General features: G+C 37.9%; 3 protein-coding genes across 12 annotated transcripts in view; 2 read left to right on the top strand and 1 right to left on the bottom strand.

The window, feature by feature from the left end:
• The first annotated feature begins 4,137 nt into the window (after positions 1-4,137).
• LOC134742254 (adhesion G-protein coupled receptor G2-like) lies at positions 4,138-10,412 on the top strand. The gene is made up of 6 exons (XM_063675284.1): positions 4,138-4,456; positions 6,201-6,365; positions 6,636-6,737; positions 7,352-7,577; positions 8,306-8,514; positions 8,843-10,412. The coding sequence occupies exons 1-6, from the start codon at positions 4,166-4,168 to the stop codon at positions 10,403-10,405; spliced, it is 2,556 nt and encodes an 851-aa protein (XP_063531354.1). The 5' UTR covers positions 4,138-4,165; the 3' UTR covers positions 10,406-10,412.
• A 1,127-nt stretch (positions 10,413-11,539) lies between these two features.
• On the top strand, positions 11,540-13,209 carry LOC134742252 (dynein axonemal assembly factor 3 homolog). Its single transcript, XM_063675280.1, has one exon. It carries the CDS (start codon positions 11,801-11,803, stop codon positions 13,184-13,186), a length of 1,386 nt encoding a protein of 461 aa, XP_063531350.1. The 5' UTR covers positions 11,540-11,800; the 3' UTR covers positions 13,187-13,209.
• Positions 13,210-18,501: 5,292 nt separating this feature from the next.
• Positions 18,502-19,621, bottom strand: part of LOC134742269 (disintegrin and metalloproteinase domain-containing protein 11) — a 784,213-nt gene continuing 783,093 nt past the window's right edge. For 8 of the 10 annotated variants that reach the window (XM_063675307.1, XM_063675303.1, XM_063675305.1 and 5 more), the window contains one exon: positions 18,502-18,830. In XM_063675307.1, coding sequence (XP_063531377.1) covers positions 18,599-18,830 — 232 coding nt within the window. In that variant the 3' untranslated portion in view covers positions 18,502-18,598. The remainder of the gene's footprint in view (positions 18,831-19,621) is intronic. The other 2 variants (XM_063675312.1, XM_063675313.1) reach the window with 2 other exon arrangements.

The following is a 19,621-nucleotide window of genomic DNA, read 5'->3' as shown; positions in this document are numbered from 1 at the left end:
AGCAAAGGGGGCGCAATATAAGGACTTATACAAATTTGAAAATTATACAGGAATCATAAAACACTTAGAAAAATTTCATTCGAAACGCTAAAATAAGCATGTTTTGTAGAAAAAACTTTTTCTCTAAAATCAAAAATGGCCGAGATGTTGGACCTGAAAGTTGAGCCGATTTTTAGCACAGAAAAAGTTCGATGGGTGTTGTTGTCATTATGACCCCTATTTTTTATGATGCTATCGTATAGAAGACGCTAAAATAAGCATGTTTTATAGAAAAAACTTTTTCTCTAAAATCAAAAATGACCGAGATAATATTTGAAATATGAAAAATTAAAAAAAAAACAAAATAGAAATTTTTCGACCAAAAAAATGTAGAAACAGACCTATATAGCAATAAAATATCTGAACTTCGATTTGGGGCATCAAAATGATAGAGTTTAAAAAAGTAATTGCAATATATGATTAAATGTAATTTAAAAACCTACTCGTACTTGCAAATATCGTTAAAAATTTATACGTAATTAATGTCAATACCGGGTGTTACGCGATTAAATTACATTATTTTATCTGATTTTTCAAATTTAATCGCATTAGACCCGGGAATGACATTAAACATGTGTACAAAACGTCAGAGTTTAGTGTTATAAAATTTATACGATCTGAAAATTCGATAGTAGGCCTACTTGAGTTAAAAAACTTTGAACTCTATCGCGTGTTTATAAATATACCTATATAGTATGTGATTATTTGTGTGGTAGGGCACAGGACAGCGGATCTCATTCCAGATCTAGAGCAGAGCCCAACTGGGGAAGTACCTCCACCTTACAGAAAACCGCAGCCCAATAACACTAGACCCTACTCATAGTGTTGTGTTCCTGCCGGTGAGTAAGGTTGCCAGAGCTCAACGAGGGACAGGAGTGTTAGGGTCGGCAACGAGCATGTAACTCCTTTGGAGTTGCAGGCGTACATAGGCTACGGAGACTGCTTAACATCAGGCGGGCCGTATGCTTGTTTGCCACCGACGTAGTATAAAAAAAATGTAGCCTTAACGTCGTACATAATATTTTTTTTTATAAAGTTCCGTTGTTAATTTTAAGTGAACCCTAACGAGCAGTACGAGCTGATTATGTCGAGTCTACGAATAAGATAAGACCAGATAACTGACAGTGTTCGAAGGTGATAGCAAAAAGTGGGTGTGCGAAGAACAAATGATTCACGGTAAGTATTTAGTTCATAACAGTTATTTATTCTGTTAATAGCATAATAATTACTTAAGCGATTTAATTTAATTCACCAGGTGTGATGTCATAGGTATTGCATCTTGTTTCGTAAATGTCATTCGAATTGTCGGTATTTGAAAGAGTTATGCGTCAGACTTAGCGTAAAGGATGAGATAGTTAATGTGTATGAAAGGATTTTACTATTAAGTTGTATTTGGTGTATTGTGCACGTGTACGAGAAGACTGCTATAAAATATTTTTTTATTGTAATTCTATGTTGTGTTTTTTGTAATATAACAATGGAATCTTAACAATTGTAAGTGTTATTTTCTTTTTAATTAACGCCGAACTACTGGCGTAGTTTTTATAACCGTCTATGGTCAAGCCAAGTTTATGATTTTAGCATGTTGATGGATATGTGATTTTATTTTTATTTCTGTTGTTCCATTGAGTCCATTTTGATATATTGAATATCTGTAAATTCGAGTGAATAATACCATTTTTGACCAACTTTCAAAAAGAGAAAATTTTATAAGAAGTAAATGGGTTTCAGTGAAAAACATTAACTGGGTGCCTAGCCGAAATGCCAATTGTTTACACTCAGTAGCGAACGAAACGTAACTGTCTCCGTCGCACTAATATGGAAGAGTGATAGAGCGAGATTACCGTATCGTTCGCTACGCATCTTGGCTAGGCACGCTGGATAGGGTGCCTAGACAAGGTGAATGTCCTGTAATATTTACTTTTTTAACTTGTCAGGGTTTTTATTTGTCTGCTGACTGATGGCATAAAAGTCAATATATCTAAACATTAATCGTTTCTTAGGTTGGCCTAAAGCAAAGGGGGTGCAAAAAAAAGACTTAGAATTTTTTTAGTAGGTACAATAACTTGTCTGTTCTGGCGTTCGCCGGCCGCTGCCGCGGCACGCTCGCTTCGCTCGCTCGGCTTCGCGCTCTGTTTGATCGCGATCATCGCGGTCAACCTAACACACTCCTCCTCGCTTCGCTCGTCGTCGCACCTATCTTGTCTCTGTTGCTTAAATTTACTGTTCCAAATGATTGATTTTAATTTGTCAAGTAGTGGTTTCAACTTGCGGGTCAAATATCTCGGCCATTTTTGATTTTAGAGAAGTTTTTCCTACAAAACCTGCTTATTTTAGCGTATTCTCTACGATAACATACCTAATAAAAAATAGGTGTCATAATAACATTACTCCGATGAAAAATTTTCTAAGTGTCGGCACCCCCTTTGCTTTAGTCCAACCGTTTCTTATACTAAAATAAGTATACTAACATTAAATAACTTCTTAGTAGCATATTTATCCCACTTCATATATTAATTAATTTATGTGATTTTTAATGAAACTTATAATTTTTTATACGTATTGAATTAACTGGTTTTCCCCTTTCATGGACTACGACAGGATAATATCATATTGGTAATGCATTTTATTATCCCAATAAATATTCAAAGTATGTTAATGTCGGGAATAAGCGAGTAGATAACAAGATACACTAATGGATCGAATTATCCACTTCAGTTGATCGGTCACTGATAAGTTTGTATAAATCCGTTGTTATGATGGACCAAGCTAACTCTGCACACTTTGAAGTAACAGAACGAGGAGTGTCACCATACCATAATCGTCATATTCTTGACTAAGACGCTCATTGTCGCGACTCCCGTCTTATAATTGTCTGTTATCTATGACGTACGTATATGTTGTTAAGTTTTAGTGTAAGTAAAGTGTATGTCTGTGTATTTAGTTCCGATCACAATGCAGCGGGGCTACCGCGAAATTGCGGGGATCTTTTGACAGAGAAGAATGCCCGCAATTTGCGAACTTCGATTTTCGCGGTTATAGCCCTGACATAAAACTTCTATCTGTCTGTGTTGTGTGTGTGTGTGTTCTGTCTGTCCTCCTAGTGGGAATTGTCTTAGGATGTAAGCTATATGTACTTCTATAATTTTGCCTGTAAATCTTATTGGCCTGTATCTGTTTTTCCCCAATAAAGAAAATAAAATAAAATATACCTGGGACATTGAGTCGTGCCTGGTTTAAGTAATCTTTGCAATCTGCCTCGCATATACGGTCTCATTTGCCCCATCTGTAATTGTATAGTTTTATGACTTATATCGTCACGAAGTGTCATTAACTTTGCATAGAAATATGTTTATGAGTCACGTCCTAGTCACTCAAGCTCATCATTTGTGTCCACCCTGTATATCGTTGGTCACTCGCGCGCATAACTTTCGTCTTGAGTCTCTTAAGGCCGTTCCATCGGTTTGCCGCTGTCACTGTCACAAGAAAGAACGGGAAAGATCATGCGTGTCAATTTTGATCGAATTTTGTCGATTTTTATTTATTTTAAAAACGTTACCTTACAATATCGAAATTCGAAAGCTATGAAATTACTATTTAAGTTAAGATTGTTTTTTCTTCTTTTTTTGTTTATAGTATCACATAATAAATAACCGAGTAAAGTTTGATTAAAAGTCCAGAGTTAGAGGTTACTTTGGGAATTAATTGTATCGAGCGAAGTGTCATAATTTGTGTATCAGAAGCTATGTTATTAAAGCTAATATAGTCAACAACTACATATATTTTTTCCACGTCTACGAATATCAACGCCTCTTAGAAAAACATGATCATATAAGGAGATTTTTCGCCTTCTGGCTCAGGGAACCGCCTTAAGTGAATGAGGGTAGCTAGAACTATATGTGTGGACATATTATGCCTCTTCGTATTGGATATGTCACATTTATATCATAAGGCCGCTCGCCCACGGCGACTTTTTCGAACATCTCATTGGAGCCTGCTCTATTTTTACTCCACCACTTTTCTTTCCGCACAGACTAGTGAAGTTTCTTATATTGAATGAGTTTGACATACAATCATATTTTACAATTTCAGATACTGACCAGGAAAATAGTTCTATTCGGTCACAATGCACTATTCTTATCAGCCAAAAAGAAACAGAACTTACAAATTCCACCAACTTAACACTCCCATAGTTATCTTACATATCATAGCAGCTGTACTAAGTGTAGAAGCCGACGATAGATACCGACTCCACCGGCCACCATGGAGAGGACCACCGACATTTAAACCACTGCCACCAGACCCTGTAAAGGGTGACGCTTCTGACGATACTGTCAACACAGTAGATATGTTTACAATAAGGCCTGAAGTAGATGGAGAAGTCGATACGGAATATACAACACCAAGGGATACAGAAGTGAGTTTCTTATTAGGAGTTTTCAAGAAAATGTGTACCATTTTTTAGGGTTCCGTACCCAAAGGATAAAAACGGGACCCCATTACTAAGACTCCGCTGTCTGTCTGTCTGTTCGTCTGTCACCAGGCTGTATCTCATGAACCGTGATAGCTAGAAAGTTGAAATTTTCACAGATGATGTATTTCTGTTGCCGATATAACACCAAATAACCCAATAGCTGATAGTTTAAAAAAACCGGCCAAGTGCGAGTCGGACTCGCGTACGAAGGGTTCCGTACCATTACGCAAAAACAGCAAAACAATCACGTTTGTTGTATGGAAGCCCCACTTAAATATTTATTTTATTCTGTTTTTAGTATTTGTTGTTATAGCGGCAACAGAAATACAGCATCTGTGAAAATTGCCTGGTGACAGTCGGACAGACAGACAGACAGCGGAGTCTTAGTAATAGGGTCCCGTTTTACCCTTTCGGTACGGAACCCTAAAAAACTGTATTTTTTTACACTCGTGTCCTCCTGATTCTGAACAGGAATAACTCAAAAATTGTACTATATTTTCTGTTTGTCCATTATTTGTAGTGTTTTTTAAAATTATAAACTGAAATAAATGTCATATATTAAGAAAAAGTGGCTAAGGCCTCCAGTGCCCCAGGCTAGAATCGAACCAGCGTCCTCTGCTATCGCGGCAGGTATCTGTCCCATTCGGCCACCGGGCCACAGCGGCATAGGTTAAAATTTTCCAAATGCACTTCTTACTGAAGGCTATGGCGCCCCCTAAAGTTCTTTGAAGTTTTTTATAGTTCTTCGTCTATTTAACAAATATTTGTGATTCTACTTGATTCCAATTTTTGTATGATCAATTCTCTATATGCACTGAATAGTACTTAAACGGACACTATTACTGATAATGCTAATAGCCGACATTAGATCGTGTTTAGGGGCCTATTAAAAGTTCATTACAATTACACATTATATTATTATAGCACTTTATTTTGGTGATTTGATCGGTAGACAAGGTATTGGTTAATGAAGGGTGGCATTTATTAAATATATTTAGACCAAAACAAGTCTGCAACGATTTTGATAGCACACGCAGTGCAAGTGTTATTTTAAACGTCAAACTTCTATGAAATTAAGACGTATAAATAACACTTGCACTGCGTATGCTATGCTATCAAAATCATTGTAAACTTTTCTTGGTGTAACTATACATTTTTACGTAGTTGAGAAATACAGTCGTAACTCGTAACCTAAATGAGTTGTCTAAAGAATTTGATGTAGATATATTCAACTGTAGAATTCCTAGCGTGAGACGTAATCTAGTGCAGAGATATTTTGAGTCTTTGGAGTGAGCGTGTTGTCGCCTTCTTGAATGCCTATTTACTAGTTACTTTATTACTCTCTCTTTTTTTTTGTTTTTTTTTTGACTTTTGTCTTCATTGCTAAGTTAATTTGTATTTTAGTTACTCCCTTATTAGTTATCATTTGTATACGCTCTGTTTACATATGTGGCTGCGATAGTGCGCAACCTTAGTATAGTACCTACTAGTTTGTATCATGTCACTACCTGTGAGTTCCTATAATTGGCTTCCTGTATCAACTATAATTTTTATGTTAATGTCACAGCTGTTGGATCTCCAAATAAATAAAATAAAAATAAATAAAAATTAAAATAAATACTCAATTATATATTGTTCTTCATAAAGATAGTCCACCATCAACTTTTGATTAATCTTTTTTAAGTAGGATGCGAATGGATCAGTCGACCCTGTGGATATTTGCACTGACTGTGAGGATGATATCGCTGATGATGTGATAAATGACGTAAACGATACAGGCGAGAAGGGAGGAAGCACTAATGAAGACTACCTGAATGATTCAGCGATTAAACCACCAGATACACCTAGAACGGTAAGTAATCAATCAATAAGAAACATGTAAGTAATAAGAAGTTTTATGTCTTCGTCGGGAATTTTTATCTTCGCGTACAGCTTTTTATGGAACCCCATTTGTCAGTAAATAATAACAAAAAAAACTAGATATAATCATCTCTATTTTTTGGGTGCTAGTACTAGCTACCCAGAAAAAGACAATATAATTCTCTCTGTCTATGTTTGAAATGAGACAGTCCCTGACCATTTGACCAAACTATATATTAATTAGTGTTTGTATTATTTTTAGCCAGAAGAGGAATTGAGTGAAATGATCGAGGGCCTGGACAAACTATTGAGCAATGAGTCTGCCGTTGTGACCATGAAGGATGTGTCGGATGCTTTTGATCAGGTACCTATAATTAATTGATAATTTTCCCATTGAATGTTGCGTTTACACAGCACGCACGGACTAATAAGTATGGTAGTGAAATAAAACTATGAAAACGGATTATATCGCGTATATTGAATTTATAATACATCCCGACGTTTCGAACTCTTTACAGCGTTCGTGGTCAACGGGTGAAATTCAATATACGCGATATAATCCGTTTTCATAGTTTTATTTCATGAGTAACTATCGCGGTAACCGAAGACAATATTAAGTATGGTAGTGTTTAAAGGAATCTCTGTTAATAAATAGAGATTCCTTTAAAAACAACCACCCAAAAATTCAAAGAATCTTTATATGTTGGTTTTTAAAAGATAATTAGAAGATGTAGAATATAAACACTAATAAATTTCTTAGAACTTTCGGATGAAATATTTTTGTTCTTTATTGAGATAAAGGATTATGGGGATATAAGTACGTCTCTGCGAAGAAAGTCAAAGGCTTTTCTCATAAAAAATATTTAAAAAACGCACAAAAGACTGGATCTAAATCAGCGCCCAGTTCTGACTTTTAGGTAGGTAAAAAATTAGGCTTACGTTTTGGCCTAAAGTTAATCCTTGAAATTGACTTTCCAGATGGACAATCTTCTAGCAACAAACGACACATCTCTAGAATTCCCCTGCACCGTGCTAACCGCCCTCGACTCCCTCGGCGCACGCGCTGACCTCAACGGCTCGGCGGTCGTTGCGACGGCGCGCCATAACGTGGCAGTGGTTATGGCTGATTCTGCGCCTGAGCAGCCTGTTCGAGGGCTCAGGATAGCCGATAGTTTCACTGATGAAGGGTTTCAAGTTCTACGGGGTACTGCATTTTACCATTATTTTCTAGCCTAAAATCATTGCCTTGGTCTTCTCGGGCGGTCTGCCCAGGTTGACGCCACACGGTGCATATAGCGTCTTGTTTGGGAAGAAAATAATATTTTGCCAGTTGCCTGCCGTGATTTTTCTTACTTGATGGTCTCATCGGAAGATCAGCGCTGGAAGTCGCCAACAACATTGTTATATGTTAATGGGGTTAGCAGCTGTCAAAGGTTTGCAGAGATGGCGCCATCATAGCTAGCCCCTTTTTCTATGAGATTTGGCTTAAAGGGCTGGCATCCAGGGCATTAAAAAAACAAAAATTTGACACAATTCTAGGGATTGACAAGGCAAGCTATGCTGGCGCCATCTGCTGAACATTTCGACCGGCGAACCCCATTATCTGGTTTGTTTTTACGAATAAAAATATTTTTATTTCTATTAAGATACACAAAGATCAATCAACTTTTATTTCGCCTTCCGAATCTATGAATATTTGGGTTAGGTCAAGGGAGTAATAGATATATAGAAGTTAGAACTTTATTAATAGTTTCCAAAAACCTGACGTAACTTAAGCAAAAAAAGTGCTAATTTTCCATTCGTCGGGATCACACATAACTATGCCGAAGAACCAGTCGACGCCGGACCTTACCACACAAACAAAGGCCTTCATCAAAATAAGTATTTTGTTACAAAAAACTAACACCGCTTTTAAATTGCTCAATTTTTCAGATGAACTGGATCCAACCACTCTCACCGGCGACGATACCGAAGCAGCAGTAAATCTTCCAGCATCGCTGGCGGATTCTTCCCGTCGCATCAGCTTCGTGGTGTTCCGCTCAGATCGCGCGTTTGTACGGCATGATCGCGAGCAATATGTCGTCAATAGCAAGATTATCAGTGTCAGCGTGGAAAATTTCACGCAGATGGCAGATGGAGAGGTAAGAGCTATGAAGTTGTTTCAGTCACATATAAAGTTTTTATGTTATGTTATTTTTATTTAGGTTGTAAAATGCCCCACTTAAACCGGAATGTTAAGGATACTGGAGCCTAATATCTGGATCTGGTTCTTAAATTTTGGCTACAAAAAAGGCAAATGAGAAATGTAAACACTATCAGAGTATGACTCATTCTGTAATCATATACGAGTATCATAGCATCTCAACAAAGTTGAACGAAGTATAAATTCCTATGTATAAAGAAATAAATACACCAACATTAACAGACATCTAAATCTCACTTAGTAATTATTCAAATTATAATTTTCAGGTGATAGACATCCATTTGAAACCATCAATATACAAACCGGCCCGTAACATGTCCCGCACTTGTGCCTACTGGCACTTCGCTGAGAACGACACTGGCTACTGGTCACAAGAGGGCTGCACCTTCATCAAGTCCCCAACCGGCTTGCTGGATACCTGTCGCTGTACACATCTCACCCACTTTGCTGAAGTCCTCATCCCGAAAGAAGTTTTTTCAGAAGAAAATGAAACTACTTTAGAAATACTTTCCCTAATAGGTTGTTTCTCGTCACTGTTCGGGCTGATAATGATTGTTCTTACCGCTATTATGTTTCGTTCGTGGAGAAGCGATTTTAATAACAAGATCTGGATACAATTAACTGTAGCCCTGTTGATAAACGTTATCAGTTTTCTTATTATTGTCTTCTCTAAATTCGAAGATTACACCCCGATTTGTATGACAGTGGGAATTATTTTGCATTATGCTGTTTTAGCATCGTTTTGTTGGATGTTAGTAGCGGCTATTATTTCTTATAGAAAATTAGTTTTGATATTCGCGACGGACCCTAGACGAAGATTGTTGAAAGCTTCAGCTTTCTCGTGGTTGTTCCCTTTAATCATAGTTGTTATACTTGTAATTGTGGCGCCACAGTCTTATACACAAAGATTTGAAGAACATACACCTACAGGAGCATTTTGTTACCCATCAGGATTAGCTCTGTGGTTGACAGTCTTCGCTCCAATCGCTATAGTAGTGATATCCAATTGGATCCTTTTTGCTTTGATACTTCACTCTGTATTTGGAACAAAAAAGATACAAAAACATGGCGATTCAAGCGAAACGCTTCGACGTGCATCTGTGAGTTGTTTACTAGTATTTCTATTTGGATTACCTTGGGTTTTCGGTTTGTTTGCCTACAATATTGTTGCTGCATATCTATTCACACTAACAACAAGTTATCAAGGATTTGTTTTATTTGTATTTTTCATAATAATTAATACTAAAACTAGAGGCATGTGGCTCAATAAATTACGTATAAAGAAGAAGACTAAGGCACAAGTTAGCTCTTCGCTGATAATAAGTAAAAATGCCCATATTAGTAATGAACCTGAACAAGCTCCATTTATAGAACCCAGCTCATCACGGACTAACTTTACTTCTTTAGCGAGTGATTCAAGGGACGCTAAAGCAGTGGCGTATAATGTGGCATATGGTTCAACAGTTATTGAAGATTCGCATTATAATAGTAAGGATAGCATAGATTCATATATTACTGCAAAATCGCACGATAATTTTAGTGAAGATGAAATATTTAAGAGTGTAGAAGGCATATTTGATATAATAGAGGATAATGAAGAAAATAATTCAAAACGAAAATCAATACCTGGTACTACTTCGAGAAACTCCTTGCAATCCAACAAATCGTTATTAAAAGATGAAGAAGTGCATATAAATGATGAAGATACCAGTAATAAAGATGGTTTAAGCGACAGTTCTAGTCAAAAAGTAGGATATGACGCGGATTTTATCAGTCCACAGATAACTGTATACAACGTATCAACGCAAAACGCTTCGTTTATAAGCTGATAATATAATAAACCTGAGTAGCTTAAAATAACCCACGTTAAAATGTAAGGAACTGTACCTACGCTACGTATATGTAATGTATGTATGTAATGTAGTAATATTAAGTAAAATAAGTATATTATAAGTACAAGTAGTACTAAGTATTATGATTTTTGTATTAAGCATGAAGTTACGATTTATGGAATTTGTGAAGTTATTATTAAAATACATGAATTTTCTTATATTTCAATGATTAAATAACAATTCTTTTGAAACTACGATCATTCGATTATGAAGTAGAAGTATGTTTACAAAATGTCTAGAATGTTTCTCAACAGTTAGAAAAGTTATTGGCTTATTGGGAATATTTCACGAGATTTTTTTAAATTAAGGAAGTTCGCACTTTGGTTTGATATTACACGTTCCACATACAAAAATATAAGAATAAAATAAATAAATATATATAGGACGATATATCCCAGAGTAAGCTCAATAAGGCGTGAGTTGTGTGTACTAGACGACGGTTTATATAGGTAATTTATAGTTATATATGTATACTGTATTAATACATACAAAACAATCAAAACATCCATAACTCATGTACAAAGTTTTGTGTTAAACTTACCAAAAGCGTTAGAAGTTTCCGAATTAAGCAACTCTAAAAATTAAGCAATTTTGTAAACTTCCATCGGCATATACCAATGTTGACCCACTAAGTATTAGCATAGAGTAACTTATACTAGAGCGGTACTGTCATAGTAAATTTTGTAACCCCAGTAAATTCACTGCCATCTGTCGACACACTTTAAAACTAAAAATAAAGATTTATAAAAATACGATAGAATGTATTTAAATATAGATAAATGATTTTTTTTTATTTGCATTAATTATTTTTATGATTTTGACCCATGTTCTTTCACTGATATGCGTTAAAATTGTTAAATAACAAACGAAACCGTCAACGCCATCTATACGACTGTAGGCCAAAACTAGTAGCGCCCTCTGAACGAGTATCAAATTTTCTTGATTTTCGAGGCACGTTTTTTCCTTAGACTGTATCCATCTATTACACAGTTATATCTATCTTTGGTATTAGTTAGTTCATGTTAAATAGGTGAAGTATTAGGTAGTTATAATATAATATATGTATATAGGTACGTCGACCTTTATTTATTATCATACCTGTGTAATATCACACTTAGATAAATCAATAAACCTCATTAACTCCAAAGGTTATCTATTAATTAGTCGACTGCACTGGCCGCTACTCGAGCGGCAACGCGTATAAATAACCCGTTGCCATGACAACCCCCTCGAAACCTGCGCTCCGTCGCCTATTGTTGTTTACGTCCCTGTGACATTGACAATATTACTTCACCAGCGATCAAAGCAACACGTTTGCAAAATCACGGAAAAATGTTCTGGGGACTGAGCCCAGCGCTCGATTTGCAAGAGGAATACTTGAACCACGGAGATAAAAGCGCTTACGAGCTAAATTTCTTAGTGATTGGAGGTTGCGATGCAAGACACCTGATCAAAACCATCTCTCAAGCTTACAGACATGAGCGACGCTACATGAACCTCTTTGTCGTCGACGGCTGCCCTGAGATAGTTGCCAGGCAGTTGCTACTGATGTCCCTAGCTTTGGAGAAGACTACAAGATGCGGTCTACTGGAAAAGACAAGACGGTTCCTCGAAGTGTATGGGAATATGCTGCTTCGCCCACCGACGTCAAGGTACATAATCGCTAAAGCACGTCAACTCGTTGGTATGGTCACAAACCCAGAATTTATGAACTGCATACTACCATTCATTTCAATCGAGCAAATGAAATATCGTGAACGCGATTACATCGAAAACCTACTCAATTTTTGGACGACAGGCAATACAAACCAATTCAACGCTTGCGAGTTATGGGAGCACCGACTGAGAAACTCCTTGGGACTAAGATATGATAGTAGAGTGGGAGTGTACGATTGGGACTACCACATGCGTCTGAAAGAGATAGCTAGTCAAATCTGTTTTCAAGAATACAAGCATTTTAGAGAGCACGGAATAGCGTTTACATGGCTGGAGACTGAAGTGTGCAGACCAAATGTTACTTTGTCAGCTGGTGTCTATAAATGCGGGGATAGATATCTACATCGAGGATATCTCGGTGACATCGTGGCTTCGCCATTCATAGCTTACGGCTTAGACTGCGAAGACAAGGACATGCTGAAATCCTCCCACGGAGTGAACTACAAACGTGCAACTGACATATCGGAGCGCAACCTCATGCGCATGTTATATGAGGTGGAGAATCGAGAGAAATTCGACGCTAGTATGATGAACCTGGATACTCAGAAAGATTTAGGAATGGTGGTATTAAGCGAGCTGGATGCGAAGATATCACAAGGCGGTCCTGAAGCGCCTTTACTCCTCCGCGAAGATCGCGACACGTACATCAATGTGGATTACGCTAAAGTACATTTCTTGTCTCCCTCCGCTTTGGACCATTACCCTCACAAGCCGCAGTTCCAAGGTCTATTTCATGGGGTATTTTTAGGGCATAACATGCTGCCTCGGGTGAAGCCCAGTGTATGGTCTATGGCTAGAGACGACGCAGTGGTGATTATGGAGTCGAGGAAATACATGGTGGAGTTGAAAAGAGAAGACGTGAAGGCGTACGGGGAGCAGGTGCAGCAGGCCGCCGCGGCCGCTCAGTGCGAAAAGCTCGGCTCTTTCGACCCAGAGAAAGATGCGTTTGCTAAATTTCGTATCAAGCGATCTAGTGGCAGTTTTGATGTTCTTGGTAATTAAAGTTAGTACCAATAGTGACAACTCAGTAACTAGACCTCGATTATTAAGGTAGCCAAGATATGGTTTAGCCACACATTTTAACATTTGTGCCCTTGCGGGTGTAATAATAGCTAGGAAAGAAAATTTTACTATCTCTCAGTAAATCCACTGTCTATCCACCGTGGGTACGGAGTGACTATTTCAAGGAAAGCTTCAAAGGTAGATTGAATATGTTTGTAAGCTAACAGGTAACAGCAGTATGTGAACGTCTTTGCAACTAAGTATTTAGCTAGTAGTTATTATGTTATCATGTTCTTGTACTTTCTTTATCTGTTTCGATTCGAATAAAGGATGCAATAAAACAATCAGAAAAATTGTTGTTTCATCTATTTTTTCTTGTTAATAATATGTTACATTCATTTAGTAAATCATATAGCAAATATATTTACAAGGACAAAACCAAACAGAAAATGACGTTTCAACGTTTTTCGTTTAAAATTCGTATTTTTATATTACATAATATCACTTAAGTTTAACATACTAATTATTTAGTTATAGGGCGCGGCCTCAGGCTACGCGAACCATTGCAATCGGTAAACATTTTGAGCAATTACCTCCATTTTTAAATTTACAATTTATAGTGCAATACATTATATTATACAATGTTAAACTTAATTATCTGTCGCACTGTTAGGGTGGCTATAAGGTGACAATTTTCGCGACCAAATTCGTGCACATTACAATACGCAGCAGTGTGGATGAAACGATGCCATTTTTCAGAGCTCCTATAACTCTAAATCTATGTATAAACACTGAAAAATTACATAACACGCTCTTACACGCATCTAGCATAACTAGTCACAATTCAAGTATGCCGCGTTATAAGACAATTACAGATATGAGGCTTAGCGATAGGTACTGGTTCTTCCCGAGCCGTTGCAATGATTCGCGACGAGCAGAACACTGCCGTGAGCAATGGCGTTGGCGCGTCCGCAATTGACGATTAGGCCTACGCGTACAAACTAGTCTGTGCGACTTTCGAATCTATACCGATATAGAGTCAGACCAAGACAAGTCTGAAACTATTTTGATAGCACACGTAGTGCACGTGTTATTTTAAACGTCAAACTTCTATGAAATTATGACGTATAAATAACGCACTGCGTGTGCTATCAAAATCGTTGTAGACGTGTCTCTAGCAAGTGCCAGGAGGATTGCACAGACAGGTTTGCAGGTTTATGAACGCGCGCTCGGGACGCCTACTGGATCGCGCACTCGCTTTGCCGACGTTGAAACATTATAAAGATCGGATTGTAGCTGAAAAAAGATAGGATATTTAATAAGGACTCCGTCTGATTCGGCGTACATTTCACGTGCGCGGCGCGATGTCGACAGACACGAACTAGGGTGGCCATTATAGTATTTCTCTGGATACAATAATTGAGCGTTTTCTTGTATTTATGAGTAAATGACGTCGACTCACGCCGCGCGGGCGAGTGCAACACCCAGCTACAGAGTATTGCAATAACATCTACCCTGTACGTGTTCATAGTAACTATTTAGACTAACTTAAACTTAAAGTACAACAAATATTCCGTAAAATATTGGAAATCCGCCGCGGGAAGCGGCGAGCCCAGGAATAAAGGTAGTTGACACACGGGCTTAGGTTAAGAGTTGGCTTTCTTTTGTGCATTTTTAAAGCATATTTAAAACGGAGTAAGATATCTAAAATGGCGTCCTGAGTTCGCCGCTCGATCTCACCCCGGCGTTCATCGCGTCGGAATGTTAATAGCCGACACTCGCCTTCGTCTATTATTATAATATTTTACTTGTAGACTACGTTATATCGGGGTCGGACCACCTAACCTAGCGTAATCGCGAATAAAACGATAACTCTCTAAATTTGTTTACAATAAAATAAACGCGAAACTATAACACATTTTATCGTACATATCTTTCAGGTTAAACTGCATAAATTCGTTTATTTAATACAATAATAATAATAGATATTTCTGATAAAATGGGATAACGTTTATAATTCACATTAAGTTTTAGAATATGCGTACGTTTATTACGTCTAGAATATTTGCACGGTACGAGATCTCTGGTTGTGTTAACTAGAATTTGTTTAAAGGTTCTTACTTTGACAACTTAGACTATCCAAGTTCGGCTGACATGGCTAACTATAACTAATTTGAGATAAATCAGTAGGTAAACAAGTAATTAGTAGTCCTTAGGTATACCGATCGCGTCGAAAGATGATTCCTATTACAGTTCATTTTTATATAGAGTAGCTGTCACGTAAAATGTTTGTAGACAGTTTTTGGAAGCACATTAATTTATTAAGAAAAGTAACACTTAAGTAATAAAAAACGGTAAAAACACATTTTTTTTAAATTAAGTCCAATCAAAGGGGAGAAGGGGTACTCGCTAAAGGGGTACTCGCTCGAGAAAGGAATGGGAGATGGGAGTCCCACATAACCCCCGACGCCTCTCTCAGGGGGTATGCGTTACCACATAGTAAAAAAAAAGAGGGATCATCATTCGACGCGAGAGGTATAACTCTCTAATGTCACAAATAATAAAGTACTACCATATATTAATTATAGCATGGATAAGTTGTGGAAAATAAAATACGAATTCCTAATTTTTGTTATTCTTCTGTTTTCCCAAATATTACGTATAATACCTATATATTACATATTGTTCAAGCACACAATTAGGATATCAATAAACTTACATTTTGATATTTAAACATTCCTCGGTAAAATATAAGCTTTAGAACATAATATATTAGTTTATTCACGAATCAGCCATGTCAATGTCAACAACAGAGTATAAAATAGGAATTTGAACTTTGATTTTGATATTGGTGTCATGTTGCTTAGTTTTAAAATTCCTTAAACGCGATGTAACAAATGACGCAGTGTGAAGTGGGGCGTGTTCGGAGAGGCGTCACACCGGCCACGGAATCATGGCGGCTACAGTGTTTAGATATTTACGTGGAATGCTGTGCACGCAGGGTGGATGAGAGAGTAAACTGTAATGATACCGTGGCAGTGTCACACCGAGATGACTCCGGGACGGTTGCTCTTCGCCCACTTCGATACTCGACACACGCTGAGCAAGTCTGACAAGCACTCTTCACAACTTATTTAACTTAGGCTAACCAAGAAACGCATCGCCATCGGGCCAGACGTTGAGCTCGCCTTCTGCATCGAATATCGACATCCTTCAAACTAACACACGTTACATTAAAGCTTCGCTTAATAATAAGTGTTCAATTTGTTAATAACCTATCTAAATCAAAGCTACTTGAGCTCCGACGGTCGGAAGATCGAACGCGAGCTCCACGTCTCGCGGGACCTCGACACCGCACAGCTCTTACGCTACCATAAAACGACGAGCTTACTCTAACTTACGCTTAGGTCTAGCACTCGCGCCCCGCGCCCTAGCCCCGCTACAAACAGAGATAAGAGTTATAAAGCGTATCATATTAATAGAACAAATATAATTATTAAACATTTCAACGTAACAGTTACTGCGACAAAAGAGCGCGGCGCGCTTCATTCAACTTACATTCAACAGTTTAATCTAGTTTTCCTATAGTCAGTCAATCATAATAAATGTGCATTTAATACTTCATACTTCAGTATATGTACACGATTTTCTAACAATAACTACATACGTATTCACAGCGGAATGGCGCTGCGGTGCGCCTCCTACATTCATTCGCTATTCATTTATTTCATTAGCTACGTGTGAATTATTATTGTGTTCTAACGGTTAACTATTCGTAACGTGACCCTAACAGTGCAACATGTTACATCGAATTAGCCTAAGGCGTGCGCGGGGCCGCCGCGGGCGCCTTTACTGCCCCGGGCCGTGGCGCCTGTGGGGTCCGAGCGCCAGGCGTCTTGGGCACCCGCGTTTTTGGAGCCCAGCGCATCCAATATTGGATACGCCCGGCGCCACGCTGCGGGGCTAGTACGAGAGTTGGCGAATTCTTGAAGATTAAAATAGACACACACGACTTATTATAATCGGAGGATTAGCAATTCAACAGTTATTTATTTTTATTTGGACTTTGTACAGCTATAGCTAGTAATACCAGTGCCACACAACAATTTTTTACAAAGTGAGCTTTCAGAAATTTAAAAACTGTCATTTTCATTAGCAACAACAACAAGATGCTGCCTGCGTGATGGGCACCTTGACCTCCCAAGGGTTGGAGGGTAGATTTTTAGTATTTTTTTTAAAATTAGGTTTAGTTATGAAATAAAACTATGAAATCGGATTAACGCATATATTGACTTTATAAACATCCGTTTCGAACCCTTTACACCACCCGTCACCCGGTTGACCACGAACGCTGTAAAGGGTTCGAAACGTCGGGATGTATTATAAATTCAATATACTATCGCGGTAACCGAAAACAATAGAAGGTTTAGTTATATTAGTTTTATTTTATTAAGTAGTTATAATTCTTAATTTTTAACATAAATTTATTTTTTATGTACAATATTTAATAATATGAAATAAATTCATTGTCAGCTCATATTTATATTAAATAATTTTAATTACTTACACTCATACGCGAGCTTCGGTGGATTGTATTTTATTACAATAAACTTAATATTTTGTAGATTCCATAATGGCGGAACTCTAATGGTCCTCATCACACATTAGAACTCAAATACGGAATAATGATAGATTACTGGGTCATTTTTGACATACATTTTTCCACTTCACACATCATAAGTCTTACTTACTGGCAGTATTGGTTGTAGTAGTATTGCGCCTACTAAATTTCAGTAAAGCTAAACGATATATGACTATAATGTAAGACTCATTCTATTCACGGAACATTAATCACTCAAATTTAATATTTTTTTACATACCAAATTGTGATTTAACATATCGTCTATCGAACTTTTAAAATCTGTACCACCGTTGACAGTCTGTATACAAAATTCCTTGGATATCTCAAATAATGTCGCTCTAACCTACACTCACATTGGTCATTAATAATATGCGTCAAAAAGATAACCCCTAACCATTTTCTCGAATTTAAATGTTCTGATCAGGGTTTTCATATTTTGTTTTGTTCGGTCGATTTATCTTTGATAGACATATATATTTATTTATTATTATTATGGCAAAGGATCACAAGCTTATATCAAGTGTGGTGTCATAGATTATGCCCTAAATTTAACTCGGATGGAAGTAGTTTTCCGAACTTTTAAATTCAACAGGGTTATCTCATCGACGCTAAAACGCTGGGATCGAGCTTCGCGAAATCGCCAACGCTCGGCTCGGCGCCCGGGGCGCCCGGGGCGCCGCGCAGGCGACTACCTCGTACCACTACGTCTAAAAGGTTTAGAATGCGTGCGCGCGGTCACAGCTCGGTGGCGCGGCAGCGGCAGCGCGCGGTCAGTGCTTGTACTCGGGGAAGGAGGACGACGCGGGTGTCGCGGCCGGGCCGCCCGGGGCGCCCGACGCGCCACTCGCGCCGGGCGCCGGCGGGCGCCGGATAGTCGCGTCGCTGCTGGAACTGCCGGGGGGCGACGGGAAGTATTCTCTCTCCCTGTCTCGCGCCGCCGCCGGCACCGCGTCTTCACTCGCCCACCGGGCTAACTGTTGTTGAGCTTGAATAAATTCATCACTAGAAAATGATAGAGAAGAGGAACGGAGAGTCGAGGCGTGTTGGCTGTGGGCGCGGGCTCCCGGCTCTTGTTATTTTTTAATTAATTAAAAATTATAGATTTAATCTCATTAGAATTTTGGTAACACGTTTAAAGTGTTACTAATTATATATTATGTAGACCCTGGAGCCCGCGTAATGTCGTGTTTATGATGTGTTATTAGTATGGTGTGTACAATAAATTAGATATGTAATAACTCTATTTATACCTTCTTTATTCTTTTAACTGTACTAATATTTGATTTGAATTTTAAGGCCAATCGACTCTAGTTATGAATTTAAGGGGCAATTTTTTTTTTGTTAATGTAAAAAAGCCAAATGTAAAGCTTGAGTGCTGTGTATATGAGTGTGTCAATTGTTAAAACATATAGGTTTCCCATAGAATTAGATACTATATTATGATCCATTTTACAGCTAAATGTTATGTCACTGTGTTTAGGCCACATATTTATCAATTTTTGAATCCTCTCAGAGAGCCCACTATAGGCGCTTTTTTATGCTTTCATTGTATTTTTATGTCTGTAATACCTCTCAGCAAACTCCATTGGTATGTTTTAAAACTTTATAACTATTAATAGCAGTAAGGTGATAGTTTTTTCGAGAGAATAGTAATACTTCAGTCAAACGGACGCGGATTTGGGTCACGGTCCGAACCGTCAACCGTCAATAGCGCCACCTACCTATCGTATGATAATGATAAGGCACGCGGCATTGTATAGTCGTTATTATATTGACTAGCCTCTGGCTATCTT

The sequence above is a fragment of the Cydia strobilella genome, chromosome 6, assembly GCF_947568885.1.
Source record: "Cydia strobilella chromosome 6, ilCydStro3.1, whole genome shotgun sequence".
Taxonomy (NCBI): domain Eukaryota; kingdom Metazoa; phylum Arthropoda; class Insecta; order Lepidoptera; family Tortricidae; genus Cydia; species Cydia strobilella.
The sequence above is the reverse complement of the archived record's forward strand: the minus strand, read 5'-3'. Positions and strand labels throughout refer to the sequence as shown.